An 18410-nucleotide genomic window follows, 5' to 3' on the forward strand; every position below is an offset into this window, starting at 1 on the left:
AGTTGCCTAAAAAAAAGTTTCTTACTATAAATCTTAAATTTTTTGAAAAGCCAGTTTTACTAAATTCCTATGTGCATTTTGGACTAATGTTGGACATTGGACAGTTTAGTCACTTTCATACGAAGTCTCCCAAGAATGCAGAACCTGAGGCTTAGCCACTATTGTTATACACAAGAAGTTTTGAAGAAATATTTTTAAAAAATCTAAGTTAATTACAGGTTAATTTTCCCAGTCTGTGCAAGGCAAACTCTCCTCTTCATCCTCTGATTCAGGTGATGCTTCCTTAATTCTTCGCAATGCTTCATGGATGCTCCTTGTCAGAGGGTCAGTATCAGGCAGAATTGTAAAGGATTCTCTCAAGACATCTTTTTGCACCTTCTTCAGTTTCACTCCCTTCCTGATCTGTGCCAAGATGTTATTGCTGTCATCTTCATCAGGAAAAGGAGGGAGACTTCTCTGCTCAACTTTTCTTAGGTGAAAGCTGCCACGTTTCAAGGAAGCCAGCACTTCATCCATTGGGGAACTCACTGCAATACATCAAAAGACCTTCAGTATTATTTATACAAGATTTTTATCAGTCTTCGTTTGTACTTCCTACAGACCAAAGAGCAGCCACATAATATTAATGTGACAGTCCCACACTGTACGTATATGTAAGTAAGTACATATTAGTAGCTCAGGTATTGTTTTAGCTCCAAACTTATCCTCCCTACTAACAGATTTAAACTAGTTTATACAGTCCATTCTAATTTCTGAAACCACTTAACCTCCCTTCAGGCAGATAGCAAAACTTTTTGAACAAGATAGATGGGCTTTCCTGTTTGCCACCAGAAAGTTCCAAATAGTGGCAATGAATCCTACACAACAGAAGTCTTAATTACACTTTCTTGACGTTGAAACCCAGGGAATGAGTCCGTATCTCAAGTACTGGACTGTGCAGTCCATTCCCAGCACTTGCATTTTGTGACTGATTTTACCTACCTTATGACTATTACTATAGGCCAGTGAGGGAAGCACCCATGTACGTACACATTTTCCTGCTCCTATGGATTCGTGTACGTATTAGCACCAAGTCACAGAGTGCCCATATAAATTCTCTTTATAATTAATGGAAGCAAGAGATGTAAGAGTAAATACTTGATCACAAATCCTCCCTTTACCACCAGTTCGAAACCAGTTTTCCACAGCAATAAAATTCAGGCTTTGGCTCTTTAAAGCACTACACGTAGGTTAACACCTCTATCCAGAGAATGCAGTATGATGAAGTGCAACAGCCTGAAATAGCTCACATACCCTAGCACGTGCAACATGCACCACATACCAACCACCAGATCAATATTTCAATGTTCCTCCCCAGTTATTTTGTCTATACTTAATTTACATTTGGATATTGTAGAATAGCAGCTTTAAATAAACAGGATTACCTGTAGAATAAAGAGGTTTAAAACCTGTTTTGCATTTCTGAGTGGGCTCTGTCCATCAGATTCATGGCCCAGACAGTTGGAATAGACACGAGGAAAGAGAGAAATAAAAGAACACCACAGGACTGCACATTTTAAGGTGGGAGGAAGATTGTAAAACACTTGTCTGTCATACAAAGACAAGTTTTGAAAGCCACTTAGAGACTTGGAACACCTCTGGGAACACAGAGCAGCAGGTAGAGTGCTGCTGCAGACACTGACAATACTCTTAAGAGGGAAGATATAAATTGGCATTGGTCATTCTCTGATGTATATAAAACTGCATCCACAATATGTGTTTATATAAAATAGGAAGATAAAACAAGTATCAGAAAAACAAACAGTAGAACTACAGAAAAGGGAAAAAAAATTAAGCATAGCATCATCAAAATTTATAATGAACTTAAGAAAGACACTGTACATGCAAGATTCAAAACAGCTTAAGAATTCTACAACTATGCAGCTGCTTCAAGAGTTTTCAGTCATTTAAAGACAATTCAAGATAGAACATGCATTTCTGTCTGATTAATGAAGACAGTTCTATTTTGATTTTATATGGATGAGGGAAAATGTCAATGGAGGGATGTTTTCTGTGGTTTTAAGTGACAGAGCCATACAGAATTTTAATAAAAAGTTATTACAGCAAAGTCCACTCTAGGTACTTTTTCTCAGTAACTTCCAGTAAAATACATCAGCTGGGTGCTTTTGAAAATCCCACCTCTGATTTTCAAATAAAACATTTGCGCCAATATAGCACATTTCACTGAAACACCAGTACGAATGACCACAGATTTAACTTCCAATTGTAGCCAAACATATATATTCTTGCTCAGCTGTCAATGGTACTTGAGAGTCTGTGGATTTTTTGTATGAAAATTTGAAGAAAACTTGAAGAAAGCATTCTCAACGTTTCCTATGTCCCAGGACACACACTCATTTTACTAGGTCATAATTTAACGTAAAATTCTGTTACTAAAAAAACACTACACCCTCATGTGATGCCTGTAATATTTGCAGTTCTGGCTCCAAACCAGATATGAAAAGGTCCTTCTAGACAATGTTCAGTTCCCTTGTCTAGCTGGTCTGTCATGGTATATCAGAGAGGCATTTTCAAAAGTATCTTCTGTCTAACTGAATAAGCATACTGCACGCTATCATAAAGATCCTAACATTTGTTTGAGCTACCAACATTTGTCAGCTGAAAAGGATTTAACAACTTTCCCACTAATAATTATAAATAAATCACAGGACACACTTTTCTATGTCGCAACTCATAAGAGGAAGTGATGTGTGTTACAATTCAATGCACAGAAACTAAAACTTTACCTCTCCTCCTGTGTAAACCCTCTAGATCACCAGTCTTCTTAAGCTTCTTCTTGGCACTGACTAGTTGACTGCTGTCAAAGAGATAGGCTGGTGGGATACCAGGAGAGTGCTGGACTCCCTTCTCTTCACTCTGACGTTTAACAAAGCTGTTGCTCTTCTCTAAAGACTTGGTGTCATCTTCCTTTGAGGGCAAAGGTGGAGGAGGAGGAGGTGGTGGAGGCAAAGGGGGTGGAAGTGGTACTGCAGTAACAGTCTCTGGTTCCAGCTCATTAGTGGTGCCTGAAGGAGGACTCACAGGAGGCAGATCAGAGGTAACACCATTGGGACGTGATGGGGTATCTTGCAGTTGTTCTAAGCTCATGGAATCCTGCACTTGCAAAGGCTGAACTGCATGTTCCAGTTGCACCTCTTCACTTTTTTCTTGGATTTGTATGGTTGCTGGCAGAGACTGAGGCTGACTGACACAGGACGCTGAGCTGGCTGCACATTTTCTTCTTGCATGAGTCAGTCGTATTCTGGTTGATTTAAGTATTACTTGCCCAGGGTACCGCTGAAGTGCATAAGTTATTGACAGTTAGATAAGCACATACAACACACTACTCTAGAGTGTAAGTACTTGTCGTTAGTGTTTGTCTTTGACAAGCATAATTCATCTGCTATTTTCATTCATTTTGCTCTGGATGTAAAAACAAAGGAAACATATCCTCACTTTTATGCAAAAATAATCCATTTTTTCTTTTTTATTCCTGGTTAAGCCACAATTTACGTGTGATTGATCTAGTCAGGGATATACATGGGTTAGAATTTCACCAAGAACCTGACTGCACATTCAAAACTGTTTTTTCTAGAAACTAAAATTCAAAATTCCATCTTGCTTTCCTGTTCTAAAACTGGTCAGTGGTTCCTTCTGCAACAAAGTTCTCTCTGGCTTAATACACTGGCCTCAGATGTGAATCACGCTGCTTACAAAGGTATCCCTTGAATATATAAAACAGTTTGAGACTTTCAAAAATATTTTTAATTTAGTCCTTAAATTTGCTACCTCAGGATCTGTCTTTGCATATTAGTTTGATCCATAGCTGTTTTTATGCAAAAATTTTAACTGCTTCTGAAAGACACACCTAATACATTTTACACAACTATGCTAGGTCTAAAGCAATAGAGATCATAACAATATAAGAGATAATAACAATAGAGATTATAACAATATCTTGTTCATAGATGAAGTTAATTTATTAACAGTTGCTGGTGAAAAGAAGTATACTGGCTTTAATTTCCAGAAGCAATGCAATTCAAAAGCCTTGCAAACAACGATATGAAGAGAGTAGTCCTGAGCAAGAAAGCTTTCTAGTAAAGAATCTTGTCAATTTTTTTTTAATATAGTCAGCAAAACCAAAATAAGTCTCTGCAAATTAATACAGCCCTGGTTTTTGGTGCTTTCACCCCTCTCCTTATTTCTTCCCCTTCATTCCACCTTCTATGCAGTCTCAGATACTTGCACTGCAACAGGCAGTGGCAGGCATTCTAGCAATGTGTGATAGTGGGAGTATGTCAGATGGTCATGCTCTTTGTGAGCATTAGCATTTAATTTATACTGCTTTTAGGAACCTTTGATAAGTGTCATATGATGTGGATGAAGGGTGAATAGAAACTTTTTATAGCATTGGGAATGCAATGGCCAGAGGAATTTGTTATGAACAATGACATATTTTGTTGTATATTTTCCAAAGAACAGTTAACTGCACAATGTAAGAGAATAGCTAATAGCATCGTATAGTCCTGGAATGAGTGAAAATTTCGTTTGCAAAATGGTGCAAAATAACTCCTCTTCTGTTACCTGTTTAAAAGTGCGAAGTCTGTCCAGTGTTTTCTGTCGTTCCTGACTAACCCACGAACTCTTTCTTTCCTCTTCATCTTGTAATTGATCTCTCTTCTGAGAAAACACAAGGAAAACATGTAAATGCTACATCCAATGCTATGTTTAGCATCATTAAAGGCTGAATTAAAATAACTCCTCTACTAATGAAGAATTACCTAACCACCTAAGTATCAAGTACACATTTCTGAACTTCAAAACTTGGCCTTTGTCTCCCACTTCAAAAATATGATACGTTTCACATTTTAAAAATCTCAACGAAATGCAGAGCTCAGTAAAGGAAGATTTCGGTCTGGAACTGGAACACTTGAAGACTTGTTACCTTGAAAGGTGAGAAATAACTAGACAAGTGACAGAACACTATACCAAAAGAAGCCCCCTTAAATTAGAAGCGTAATAAGTAAGCCAGACAGCAAACCAGTATTCATTTTCTCTCATTCCAAGAATAAAATGAAAGTCCAATTTGCAAGGTTGCCCACTTAAAACAAGTCATACTAGTATTTTGACAGTGCAAGAAATCACAGAACTAGGTGCCACAAAGTTTTTAATTCAATACTGAGTAAATTAAGTAAATATTTTCATTACAATTACAGCAGCAAATGAAAGTTTTATATTTAATTAACTTAAGATGTCACTACTTAATCCAGCTTGACTTTCTGTAACCTTACTTCAGCAGAAGTTCTTACTTCAATAAAAGCTCATCCTTGCAGCTAAGACAGTTGTATTTTTTCTGGTTTGGGAATCTTACCTCAGTGAAAACACACATTTGAATCCAACTATAACTAGTCCTCCATTTTCACAAAATCTTCAGCAAACTTACTACAACTTTGAAACAAAAAACTGCTCTTTGGTCAAATTTATTGAAAGTGGGTGCCAGTTATCAGATGGCAAAAATAACTTTGCAAGTTAGGAAGTTACCAGGAAAGTGATAGAACAAGTGACTGTAAAGAAAAAACCCTGAGCAGAAGCAGCAGCCTTTATTTTTCGATGACTCAAGAGTATTTAGTATTACTCCTAAAAACTAATCTTTATAAACAAAAATTCTAATCGCTTTTGTGAAATTTTATTGTCATACAGCCAACACAAAAGCAGTGTCTGCCTCTCCCTGCTATTTTCAGGAGTCAGCTAGTGGTCTGTTGTCCTTCATAAAGGGCCAACTCCTCTGATCTGGAAAGAGCTTAAGTATAGATGCATCAGGGAAAGGACGAGAACATCAGGGAAAACGAGGAAAAACAGTAAGAAAAGGAAACAGGAAAAGGTGAAGATGAATGGAAATACATGGTGAAAAATAACAGAGCAAGGGAACAAAGAGGGTAAACCAGAAGCATAAAGAAAAGATTACAGCAAGAAGAAAGGATATTTTTATCATCACATCTGTATGTTACATATGCGATCAGATGAAAGCAGTCTTGAACTCAAGTGGGTTTTATTTGTTTGTTTAGTTTAAATAAGAACAGTGAAATCACAATTCTTATTTGGTTTCAGGTATGGACATCCTTGAAGTTATATTTTCAAAATTCTTCATAAAAAACAGTGGCCGAAAACATTTTACAGTAATAGTAGAAATTACATTATTAACAGAAAAAGAAGATGACAATAGCATGAGATTCTTTATATAATGCAAGCAAACAAAACCATGAAATAAAGAGAAAAAAAAGCCTTCTAGTGCTTGAGAGACAAGAAAGTCCTTCAGCTTTGTCAAGTCTTATTTTTAAGAGTGATAAATGTACTACAATCCACACAGCAAATTCCTTACAATAAGTAAGAACTGAAAAAAAATTTTTTTTTTCCTAAGTTCCTGAAAGAGCATGCCAATACGCACTGTCTTTCACAAGTAGCCTTTTTATAAAATAAATTATGCAGCTGACTTCCTGGACAAATGTATCCATGTTAAAAATGCATAAGGATGAAACAGAATCACTTTCACTAATCTAATTGAAGCCTGAATTAAAAAGACTTGGATTTCAATGCATCTTTGTCAAGAGATCTTTATGAAATATTGATACTATGTCAGCTCCTGGGATGTAGCCCAGAATTTGACTATTCTTTACGATAAAGTCTATTACGTTCAGCACAAGAGTTAGACTAGCTAGCTTGTTCTCTGCAATGAGACTGTACAAAGAATCGTGGAGTGTACAGATGGAACTACATCTTTACACAACACAAAGAAGAAAAGTAAAAAGTTTCTTAAGGTTCAAGAATAAATGTGTATAGTTTCCTTACTCATCTCAGCATATCTGTACTCAGAGATGTTTGGTATCATCTATGTGCATGTGATTACAAAAGGCAGGCAGTCTAACTCTAGCAATAATTACTTAGACTGTGAATCTAGCACTATAGAACTGTTTCACTTGCTTGGGTTCAAAGTCATCCTTACACAGCTATATACTCCACCTTACCAGCATAATATGATACAGAAATCCATGGTGCCAAGGTCAGGGATATACACCATATTTTTGAAACTCCTATCACTCTGAATACTCTCCTAATTAATGTATAATGAGGAATGCATACCATTAACTAAAGGCTAAACTCAACAGCAGAAAACTCAAACTTACTAGCTGAACAGTATGGTGCATTTTGTATTCCTCCTCACTCTGGTGATGCTGACGGATCTTTTCATTATGCTTTGCGATACAGATCTCCTGTAGAGACATAAAATGTTACTTATAAAATACGAATTTCAACTGTCAATTTACAGAATATAATGTCATATTTAGCAAACAGCACTAAGAATTAGAAAAATAAAGATTATAAAGTGTATCTCAGACAAGCTAATTTAAGACACAGTGAAAACACAAATGCAAACAAAACCAAGGCAAAGTCAAACCCCTTACTTTTAACTGTCAAAAGACTACACACAAGTAACAGCTGCATGAAAAGTCTGTTCTACAATACCAGAACAAAACTGGCAATATCAATTTGTCAAATTCTTCATAAAACCCTTGCGTAACTCATTTAAGGATAATAACTAACTCTCAAATATGCTACATATTTCTGTTTATGCAACTAAAAGCTTCTCATTTACAAGTGTCAGTTCATCTTTTGAATGTGCAATGTGCAAGTGCAAACATTAATACAGGTGTTACAGTTTTATGCATGCACAGGCAGGTTCACTTATTATACCAAGTTCATGACTAATGTCTTGTTTCAAACCAAGCATTTATTATATTGCTTGCAAATAAGAACAGGACAAAAAAAAAAACAAACCAGGCCATATTACAATAGATGACAAGAAGCAGGATGACACACAAACATCTGGTAGACAATATAAAAGAACTGAATTAAATATCAGTTACAAAAAAAAGGGTATGTGCAGGAATTCAGAGTAGCAACAAGACAAGTTCATAGGATAATACCAAGGACCAGGAAATCAGACAGTAACAGAAAGACTTTGAATACTCCGGATTTACCTTTATAGTTTATTCTCTATTTATGTGTTAGGTTCAATTAAAAGTCTTCTAAAATAATGAGGAACGTATGTTACAAGATATACAAAAGTATTATAACATAATGAGAATATATGTTAGGTATGATTGTTTTTTTTAACATGCCCCATATGTCCTTCGGGGGCAAGCTTTTATGAAACATTTTCTCTTTAACATTGGTATTTATACCTTTCTCATCAAGAGCAATAATGAAGGACATTTTAAGCATGTGAAGAAGATAAACCAGAGAGAAAAATATTTGGTGCTTTGTACTAATAAACAACCTACTTTAACATAATTAGATCTCTATGACTTGAAATAACAAAAAAGACCATTGCACCACAGAATTAGAAATCTATATCAACTTAACTAATTACAGAAATGGTTTAAAAAAATAAAGAAACGTTGCAATTTCATAGGGAAAAATGCAGGTTTCTACTTGTAGACAAGTGTCTACAAACAAATGATGAAGAAAATAAGCCAAGTGGCAGCATTAAAGAAAATTATTTGAATGATTGTGGCAGATGACAAGTTGAACATAGAACAACAAACTCCGACAAAAAAAAGAAAACATCATAAATGGGTGTATGAGCAGGATTACAGCCTGCTGCAGATGTGAAATAGTGCCTCCTTCTCAGCACTGGGATAGCAGCAACATTACGGCTATTGAGAGCCACACTTCAAGAAAGATGCCAACCAACTGTATGGAACCAGAGAGCATCAAGAAGTAAAGTTAACTTCTCTTTTAATCACCTGACTGATCTCACAGTATCAAATTGTATTTCTATTAAAGAGACAAAGAGACAAAAAGGGATTGCTGAGGAAGCATTTCTGTTCTCATGACTGGATAAGCTACAGTGTTTATGACAAGTAACATGCAATGCAGGTAGAAGAGATCTGCATTAGTATTATAACTAGTGCCAGTGCACCTTGCTTTCAGACTGAAAGCCATCGCATGACAAGGGTAGCTCCTCACTGAGTAAGCTCAGTATGCAGAGGCCGTTACTTTACAGTGAACATTCTGTGTAGCTATGCCCTGATGTTCTTCTGTTGTGGAGTGGTAGCAATAACGACAGTAATATGAAAGCATATCAGGAAACTCCATGCTAGCTTTCACTGCATCTAGATAACACCTGGTTTGGCACCAGCTGTACTTTAAACTCTAGGCTTGCAAAGTAGTTAAAGGTATCCTATTAAATGGGCATAACAGCACGTGAAGAACCTTTCTAAGTCAAAGCACACATTACGAACAGCTTTACCAACCAGCTGCTTCTTGTAGTTTGCTCATGATAAGGAATACTCTTCCTGGATGTAAACCAGTTCAATTTCTTCCCAGCTCTCATTTTTCCAAAGACATTTAGAAAAATACCTCCTACACAACCTTATTTATCTTGACTATGCTATAAATCTAGATGTCTGATAAAACAGCTGCTTGTTCCATATGGTAACCAAATTACTACTAGAGTGCAGCCAGCAGGGGGTGGGCTGGGCCAACAACAGCAACAGCCTGCATGAGAAGCCCCTAACTAGCTTTCAATAAACTGGAAAAATAGTCAGACTGCTATTAAAATCTCATTTTTTAATAACTAACGCACTGTCATCAACACAAAGGGACATCAGGAAATGATGGCCTAACAATGCAAACAGGTTTGTATAAAAATATATGACAATGAAGAGTTTATACTCATGATAGTACAGTGGAAGAACATCAATCTCTATAAAACCATAAATCAAAAAAATTCTAGCTCAGAATCACAACTGAAGAAGACTTCTAACAAAACTTCAGCAGAAGTTTTTAAAGGCTTGCTACAACTATTTGACAACATCATTAAAAAATAAAAGCATCAACTGCAAGAACAGGGAAGGGATTTCTGAAAAAAAAAATTAATAGGTACTATTAATCACAGAATTTTATATTATATATAATATTATTCTACACAGAGTAATTGATTTCCTTGATAATTGCATTAGCTCCTCAATAGAAAATATTTTAAAATACATGGATGATGAAATGGCTGCCTCCAAAAAAATAAAAACTTAAAGAATAATTTCCTATTGTTTCCTTTATCAAGGTATCTGCAACTTTCTCTGACAAATGGAGCATCCTCCTACAGGGGCATTCTCCTAAGGGAATCTTCAGTGGCCAAACACCTAATAATGAACAAGGACTGTAATTTCTAAATGTATCACAAGACTGTGATGTACACCACTTAACACACAGCTTGTTCTTCAACTACAAAACTGACAGGGTAGAAAACACAGAAGAAAGAAATTAAAAAACCATCACCCCTAAAACCTCATCAACCCAATCCAAAACAGAACACTTGCTTACAGGTTTGTTTTCAGACACTTTGCTGAAACAAGCATGGTCAGGAACACACTCTGAAAAGCATGAAGTAGACTCTCATCTCAGTTCACTAATAGATTTTTCTTAATTGAGACAGACTTTGAGAAAAGATTCACCACACAGTATGTATTTTCCAAGTGCACCCTCAACGCCTTATTCTTTCCTCCACGTAGCATTCAGTCCTCACTGTGCTATTTCACACCACCTAGAGCCTCCTTTTGCACCCCACCTCTATCTTTGTTCTGCATGCTTAACTTCAACTGCCTACTCTTAGAGCAAGAAGCTTTTTTCCTCACAGTTTTGTAAAGAACGACTACCCAGATCAGCCACTAGTGTTCATTAACAATGTTTTGCAGTATCACTAGAATGGTCATTCAAGATACAAAGCTTGTTTCTTTCCTAATAAAAGTCACAAAGTATTGATTTTCAAGTAATCACTAGTAAGTGTACTAGGGCTCTGCATGATTCAGCAGTGGTAAGAGCAGCTAGCATAAATACCTCTAACTTCCCATCAAAATGGTTATGTTCTTTGCTGCCCAACGAGTGCCACAAAATGGTACACAAAAATGAGTTCTTCCTTATTGTTTTGCTTGAATAAAAATCTTTGGTTTTCCCTTGCAAGTTGAAAGACACGGTATTTCAATGAAATCACCAGAGAGCTGGAACAGCTCTGACAGCACTGTGATATCCATGCTGTGCAATGTCCAGCAGTGAAGTTCCATGTGGAGACATTACCTCCAGTCCTGAAAGCAGTATAGCCACACACTTCCAGCACAATGCTGTGCAGACATATTACTCCTGCACACAATACTACCACTACCATATCACTCCAGATGAGCAATACTATCACATAGAAGCCTGCACCATGTCTCAGTGCACGGCTAGACACGCTGCAACTAGTGCCATAGCCTAGAACTACTTCCTTCAGGTTAAACAAGGTATTCAGTCATAGCAAAACCTTGAAACAAATGAGTCAACTGAATGTAAGTAGTTCGTTATACAGATAAAAAGGCACGCTAAACTATCTTTACTCCTCCTTGAGAACTGCTTGTCAACATGTTAACTCCCATAAATTAAGTAAGGAACCAGGACCATGCTCTCACTTTCAAACAGGTTTGTCTACTCTGTAATATGTCAGCAGTGTCTTTTCATATGCAAGAAAAAAAATAGCAAAACTATTACAATGTAGCTTATATTGATTAGTGTAATGTGACAGAGGGGATCTGAAGCAGTAAACAGCTCAGCTTCTTGATACTTCTTGTGTTTACAAACTCACATAAAACAAACTCAATAACTCTGAGCAAACTACTTCCCATAACTGGTGAACAAGAGACATTTATTTTATAGTAGATTTGCACTCTTCTCCATATTGTGTTAATCAGACAGGACAGCAACTGAAGAAATTAAAAAATTCAAAAAGTATCAACTACTGATTTGTTTTCTCTGTTATGCTTCATATTCAGGTACAGAAATAAATATATTAGTTACACAGGGAAGACAAGACCTTTAGGCTCTACCCTCAATCTGCTACAACTGTTTATATAAAAGCAGCCATATCCCACACCAAGGGACACAACTGGGAACTTATAACCACACCAACCCCTGATCCCAATCTAGACTGAGGTCTTAACCAAGACTTCTGCATAGACTTATAGCATATAGTCTGGTGTAGAAATATATTTTGTAACAAGTATTACAATGCTTTCTCAAAACTTTGACCTTTTCTACTCATCGAGCAACTCTCTCATTAATAATACATATTGATGTAACCAGAAACTCCTAGAGACAATAAACAAGTCATTCTAGAAAAAAGGAATGAACGTACTTACATATACTTGATAGACAATTTCAAAACATTTGCTATATTAAAAAAATTTTCCACACAACATCCCAGTGATGTAACACTTGAAAATGGAAAGTGGCCAACAATAGCAGAATTAAGTTTTAGAAATTAGGCATATATATTGGATTTCATATACGTCTGCTGAATACAGAGTATCAATGACACATGACACAAATATAAAAGGATAAGATATGAGAATGAAAATAGAACTCAGCGAGAAAACACCCTTGAAAAATCTCTTCTGCAGATACATATGATACTACTCTCAGTAAAAACATGCATTCTAGCAAGTACTTTCCACATTAAAGTATTCTGATTAGTTAACAGAAACAAGTTTATTTGTTGACTTCAAGTAATTAAAGGTTCCTTTAAAGCTAAAAAGCAAACTGAATCTTAAACATATAAATTTAATAATAAATGCTATTATATTTGGTACTCTAAAATAACTTCTAGAACTAGTAAATATAATCTACAAAAATTCTGGGAGACTTGGACATTGTATCTGAAATTAAACCTTTTGAAGTTTTATTAAATTTGCTAATTATGCTAGAGATTTGCAACTTAATAATACCTTCTTATTTCTGAGGTAGGCTTTCTTGGCTGAAATACGTCCACGCCTTGCTTCCAGCTGGCGTATTTTCTGTTGTAACTTTTGCAGCTCCTCTTTCTGCAAGTGTATAGATGTTGCCATATCCTCCTTTTCAAGCATAGCTTCCATACTTTCGTAAGTGTCATAGTATACAACTTCATCTCTCTTCTCTGTTTTAAAAATGTCAGCAATGAAAAAGTCAAATCAGTAGTTTGTATTTCATTAACATCTTGTTTTGTTCAACAACCCTCCCACTGACTTGCAAGATTTAATGTAGAAGGATGATACAGTCCTTTCAGAGGTCTGTCAAAAGTCAAAAGTTTAGAGAAAACACACTAAACAGCAACGTATTTTAGGCCTTTTTAGGTTTATATGAAGAACAGAAATCAACACCAATGAAGCATAGCCTGGTATGCAGTAAGCTCAGAGCATCAAAAACCAAGAACAGTAAATGTACACTTGCATGTGGAGCTTAACTTGATCACAATGTCCATGCATGGTTTTGGGTCTCTTCATAAGTACAAAGGACCTATGCTTGTGCAGTAATAACCTCTGTCCTTCCCCACAAAGTTCAGGATATATGAAGTCTTTGGCATGAGATTCTTCTGTCACAACCAACTTAATTTCATGAAAGGGGAATGACACAATGAAACACAAAAATCCCCTCTTAAGAAGTTTTTTACCTGACAGTCACTGCTCCTGCTCAGAGGCAGCAAGGGAGAGTAACTTCAAGGCAATCCTTCAGAGCATTACAGGCCTGAGAAGGGGCTCATTACTCATAGTTTCATCAACACTCACTTTTAGCCTCTTGAGTGAAACACTCAGTATAACATTGAGCTAATCTCTGAACACTGCCTTCTCATCTCTTGCCAGGAAGGGAGGAGTGATGATTATAAATCCTTGCAGAATGTTGGGGTGAAGAAGCAAAGGTCTCTTGTTCCTTATTTCACTGACATATCAAGCAGGCTATTTTTGTAATACACCAAGAGGGATATGCACTACTGCTGTCTGAAACAGGCAGATACAGCTGGCATGATATGAGTGACAGTCAAATCAAATCACGCTCTCCAAGAATGCTGTTGGTACTTCATTAGCAGTACTGCTGATGTCACTCAAAACAGAAACCCAAACTCTATTAAATACTCCTGCAGAGCCAATACAGTCAAAGAGTAAAGAACAACAGGTTGTGTAAGTCACTAAGACACATTTTTCAAATTATACAGATATGCACACTTAAGTAAAGAATATTACTTTACTGTTTGTGCGTACACTTTAAAGAGGAAGTGTAACAGAATATACAACAGACTATTCTTTTCTCTTTGACAGTACAGGAAACACCAGATACTAAAAGACCACTGTACATTTTAGATGCTTTCATCAGATTTGATGCTGAACAGTCTGGAAGAAATGTAGCTGCATCAGTGTCATGTTCTTCACTTTAAGTGTTCTATCCCCTCCACCTAAGCATGTGTGAATTTTGTTCAAAGGATGAAATTGCTGCTCTGAACTTCACTTAAGCATGGTATTTTCCATTTCCTGTCCTATGGGACATTAACTGATAGTTCTTAAAAACCAGTAATTCCTTCTAACATAGACCACTGTCTTTAATGGAAAAAAAAAAAAAAATAAAACCAAACAACCCAACAAAATCCAACTTCGGGATTTATTATCAAAGAATGCTTTACAGATTTAGAATAGAAAAGGAAGCCAGAATGTACTATTTTGTTGCCTTAGGGGAAGGAGAGGCCTAGTTGTTTAGCTGACTAGGGTTTTCATTTTGTTTTCGGTGAGGCTGTGGTGTTGGGTTTTTTTTTTTGAGGTTTCTGTAGAAAATATTAGTGACAAGTCACAATGACCTATGATGTTTTTGCAGCAGTTACTATGAAAGAGAAAGGATTTTGATACACATTCCTTCTCAGCTCCCTGTTCAAGGGCTTTCCTTTGGTCTGGAGGTATGCAAACCATACGGTGTCTTCGGTAGCAAAATTAAATGTCTGATTTGCCAAGTACAAAAACTCTCTCTCTAAAGCATGAACCAGCTCTCCAGAGAGGCACATGCTCAAAGCTGCCACATTTTTTAAGTAATTTACAGAGTTTTCAATCTTCATCTTCCATACATACAGTTACAATTTTTGCTATCACAAGCCTAGAAGGAGGAGGTTCACTTAATAGTGAGAAGAGTCCATGAAACCTATGTTTTCTCTTTTTCCAGGGGCAACTCCCAATAGACTTCAGCTTCAAATCCCTCTTAAGTGACTTTTCTGTCCATAAAAAGAATTTGCTATGCAAGCCCAAATGCACTAAACAGTAAAACGCAGCTTGTGTGAATAAAAACATTAACTATATTAAAAAAAAAGGTGGAGTGATTTACCTGCTCCATTTTCATAGTTTTTAAGCATACAAAGTATAGTACGTTCTGGAAGGTTTGCATCAATGCTTTAAATCAGTGAAATAGCAATACAACACTCTTCAAAGTTTAACTGAAGAACTCTGATTGACAGGAATACCTTTTGAAAAGCAATTGCTTCAAAGAAATTAATAATACCAGTGCAATAGTTAATGAGACTTGTCCAATAATTAAGATATTCCCCTTTAAGTTTCCAAAACTTCCATAATAACTTATATGCTTCCTTCCAAGCACAGGCAATGAGAACCAGACCAAGACCTGTGTATGTGTATGTAAATGCCTTATGAACAGGTGTAAATTTGAATCTAATAGTACTTATTTCAGAAGATCCAGCTCTACATATGGTAACGAATGTGCTCTCATTTCATTCCCACTGGTTTTATTAGAATTCTAGAGAGAGAACTATCTTTTACAAATTGTCTTAATTAAAATGCATAACACACCTGACATGAGTCTTCTGATGCTTTCAAGTTGTGCTGTCAGCAGCAGCTCTTCACATTTCAAGATCTCAAACTGCACTTCATATAATTGAAGCTGTAGATCATAATAATCAGCTTCTAACTGGTCCAAATGGGCTATAGCTTCTGTACCACCTTTGAGGCTCTGCATCTAAAATGAAAAGAGAAAACAAAACCAAAAACAGACCACGTGACTCCAGGATGATGAGGATAACAAAATCACAGACTTTACGACGACAGCTAAACATAGTCTGTCACACTAAATGTAACATTTTACATAAATGTAAAACTGAACACATCAAGAGGATGATACTGGTTTTAATCAGTCACACGCTTTCAGACATCTTTAGTATGAGACATTTTTAATACATGGCAATAATCCATGGCATTGGATTATGCTTTGTTACTGTCCAAGTGACAAGTGATATAGTGTGTACCGTGAAACATCCCTACGGCTCTTCTACTGTATTACTTGATTCTCTGAAGGTATGTAATGAAATCAGTATTTCCTTACCTTCAGCTCCAAAAATCTAAAAGTTGTTCAGCATCTAGAAAATCACAGTTAAAACTGTCATTAAAACTGAACTGAGGAAAAAAAGTGAAAGATGGTGAAAACAGGGATGATCACATGCACTGATTTGCTTGTAATGACACCTTAACTGAGGAGTTTCATTTTTTCTGGAGTCCCTCACAGGAGAATAAAAGATCTAGATTAAGGTATTTATATATATCTTAGCACTTATTTGTGACATATATTTGACATACGAGGAGTGACAAGACAAAACCAAAGTGAACTCAAATCATGTGCTTTCATTCAACCAAACAAGATTTAACTGCTCAATACACTTAGCCATTCAGCCTGTATTTAAGAAATACTGGCATGTAAAAGGATCTTATGAGCTGTCTCACTTTGGAAGGAGTTCAAAACCATGCTCTACAACCCATATGCAGGAGGATTATGGCTACATTCAAGGTCCCCACCTGCTCATAAAATGTATCTCTGATAGTTTTTCTCAGATAGTGGATGAAAGTAATTGTAAATTTTACTGGAGATTTGTGATCTACCTCCCTCATCATTCTTATGAAACATGGAACAGTTCCTGCACTACACACATTCAATTGTTCAAAAAGGATGTTCACCAAGCAAAAATAAAGCACCTAGCAAACAAATAAATTTTAAAAAATATTTGATACGATGTTTTTCTATTATGGTGCTTTCTTCAAGGTACAACTACATCTGTAATTAATGGTCAGAAATGGGTTTCCTTGAGTTCATTTATCACACGTGTTTAAATATAGCTGTACTAAACCAGAAAGATACCTGTACTGAATTAAGCCAAAGATCCACCTTACTCAACACAGTGTTTTGAACAAAGGTTAACTGCAAATATCCAGGAAGATGAAACACAGTAAGCAGTGCAGTGATACTTCCCTACAGTGTTTCAAAAGCTTCAAGCACAGATTGCAGCACAGCTTAAGCTACAGCGTTGCCTTTTATACAAAACAGACACTGGATTTTACTCCATGTATTTGTCCTGCCCGTTGTTTTTTTACAGCACGTATGCTTTTAGCACCTGACAGGGACCTCACAGATCAAATAAATGCTAAGGAAACAGTTCTGTGCCTTACGCTTCTTTACATTTAAGACTGACAGAGAGAAGACCTGTGAATCAACTCTTGTAGTGTCTATTTTAAATATTTTTTCTGCTATATTGCATATATACTGACTGCATTTTTGTGTATCAACTATTAGCTTGAAGGACTCAGTAAACCCTTAAGTAAATCTTACAATTATAAATCATAAATCTTATGAACACTAATGCACAACTTAAGTGTTTCAGTTCAGTGTGACACCATAAAGTCTTGTTGTCCCATTTTATTACTATTACATTGTTGCTAATTGTGACCAGAACAGTAAATGACACAACGATGGCATATTTGGAGTGAATTAGAGGCTAGTTTTCAAGACAAAAAGACTGATTCTCTTGACCTTTCCAGTTTTTCCATATAAAAGGGATAGTGTTCAATGGACACTCAGAGCGTCTGGGTTTTTAGCATTTTCAGAGGATTTTCTTACTGTAAAGAAATACATCATAGCAACAAAACTTAGTGGGGTTTGTTTTGGTTTGGTTTTTAAATTAAAGCAGTCATTCAAACTTCCACCATAGCTAAGAACTTTTGCTTTGTCAATGAATGGTGAAATTCATCAAGGTTATACTTTTATTTTCCCTTTAAAAAAAGATGTTCCCAAATTTAGGTCCATGGACTTTATGAAGACTGCACAGAGACATAAACAGGGCACCTTAAAAAATATCAGATTATCAAGTTACAGCCGCTCAGTATTTCATTCAGCCTCACAAGTGTCTTCCTGATAAAGGACATGTCTGACAACTGAATCTTAGCCCTCAAAGCACAGAGATGCTGCCAGCTACCTGGTCTGTTTTAAGGCTACAACACCAACACATCCAGTTTTCAGATGCAACAGTAATGGGATATTAATATTATTGTACGGTTCTCAGGCAGATATCCTACCCACATAATAAAAAAGAAAAATGGAGACCTTTTTCAACCATTTATGTTAAAACATTATGTAAGATACTAGATATATGTGATAACTCAAAACAATATCATCACTCTTGGAAAATTTCAGGGATTTTTGTTACAAATTTAAGAGCG

General features: G+C 36.2%; 1 protein-coding gene across 1 annotated transcript; it reads right to left on the reverse strand.

Annotated features, from left to right (window-relative positions):
* Positions 1-219: 219 nt before the first annotated feature.
* On the reverse strand, positions 220-15885 carry LOC103772332 (junction-mediating and -regulatory protein-like; the record flags this gene model as incomplete). Its single annotated transcript, XM_008939660.1, has 6 exons — positions 220-527; positions 2787-3336; positions 4624-4719; positions 7221-7307; positions 12852-13039; positions 15720-15885. Coding segments are annotated over 6 exons (1395 nt in total), but the record flags the coding sequence as incomplete, so codon positions are not given.
* Between the last annotated feature and the right edge of the window lie 2525 nt (positions 15886-18410).

This window comes from Merops nubicus, unplaced genomic scaffold (assembly GCF_000691845.1).
Source record: "Merops nubicus isolate BGI_N331 unplaced genomic scaffold, ASM69184v1 scaffold13484, whole genome shotgun sequence".
In the NCBI taxonomy this organism is placed as follows: Eukaryota; Metazoa; Chordata; class Aves; order Coraciiformes; family Meropidae; genus Merops; species Merops nubicus.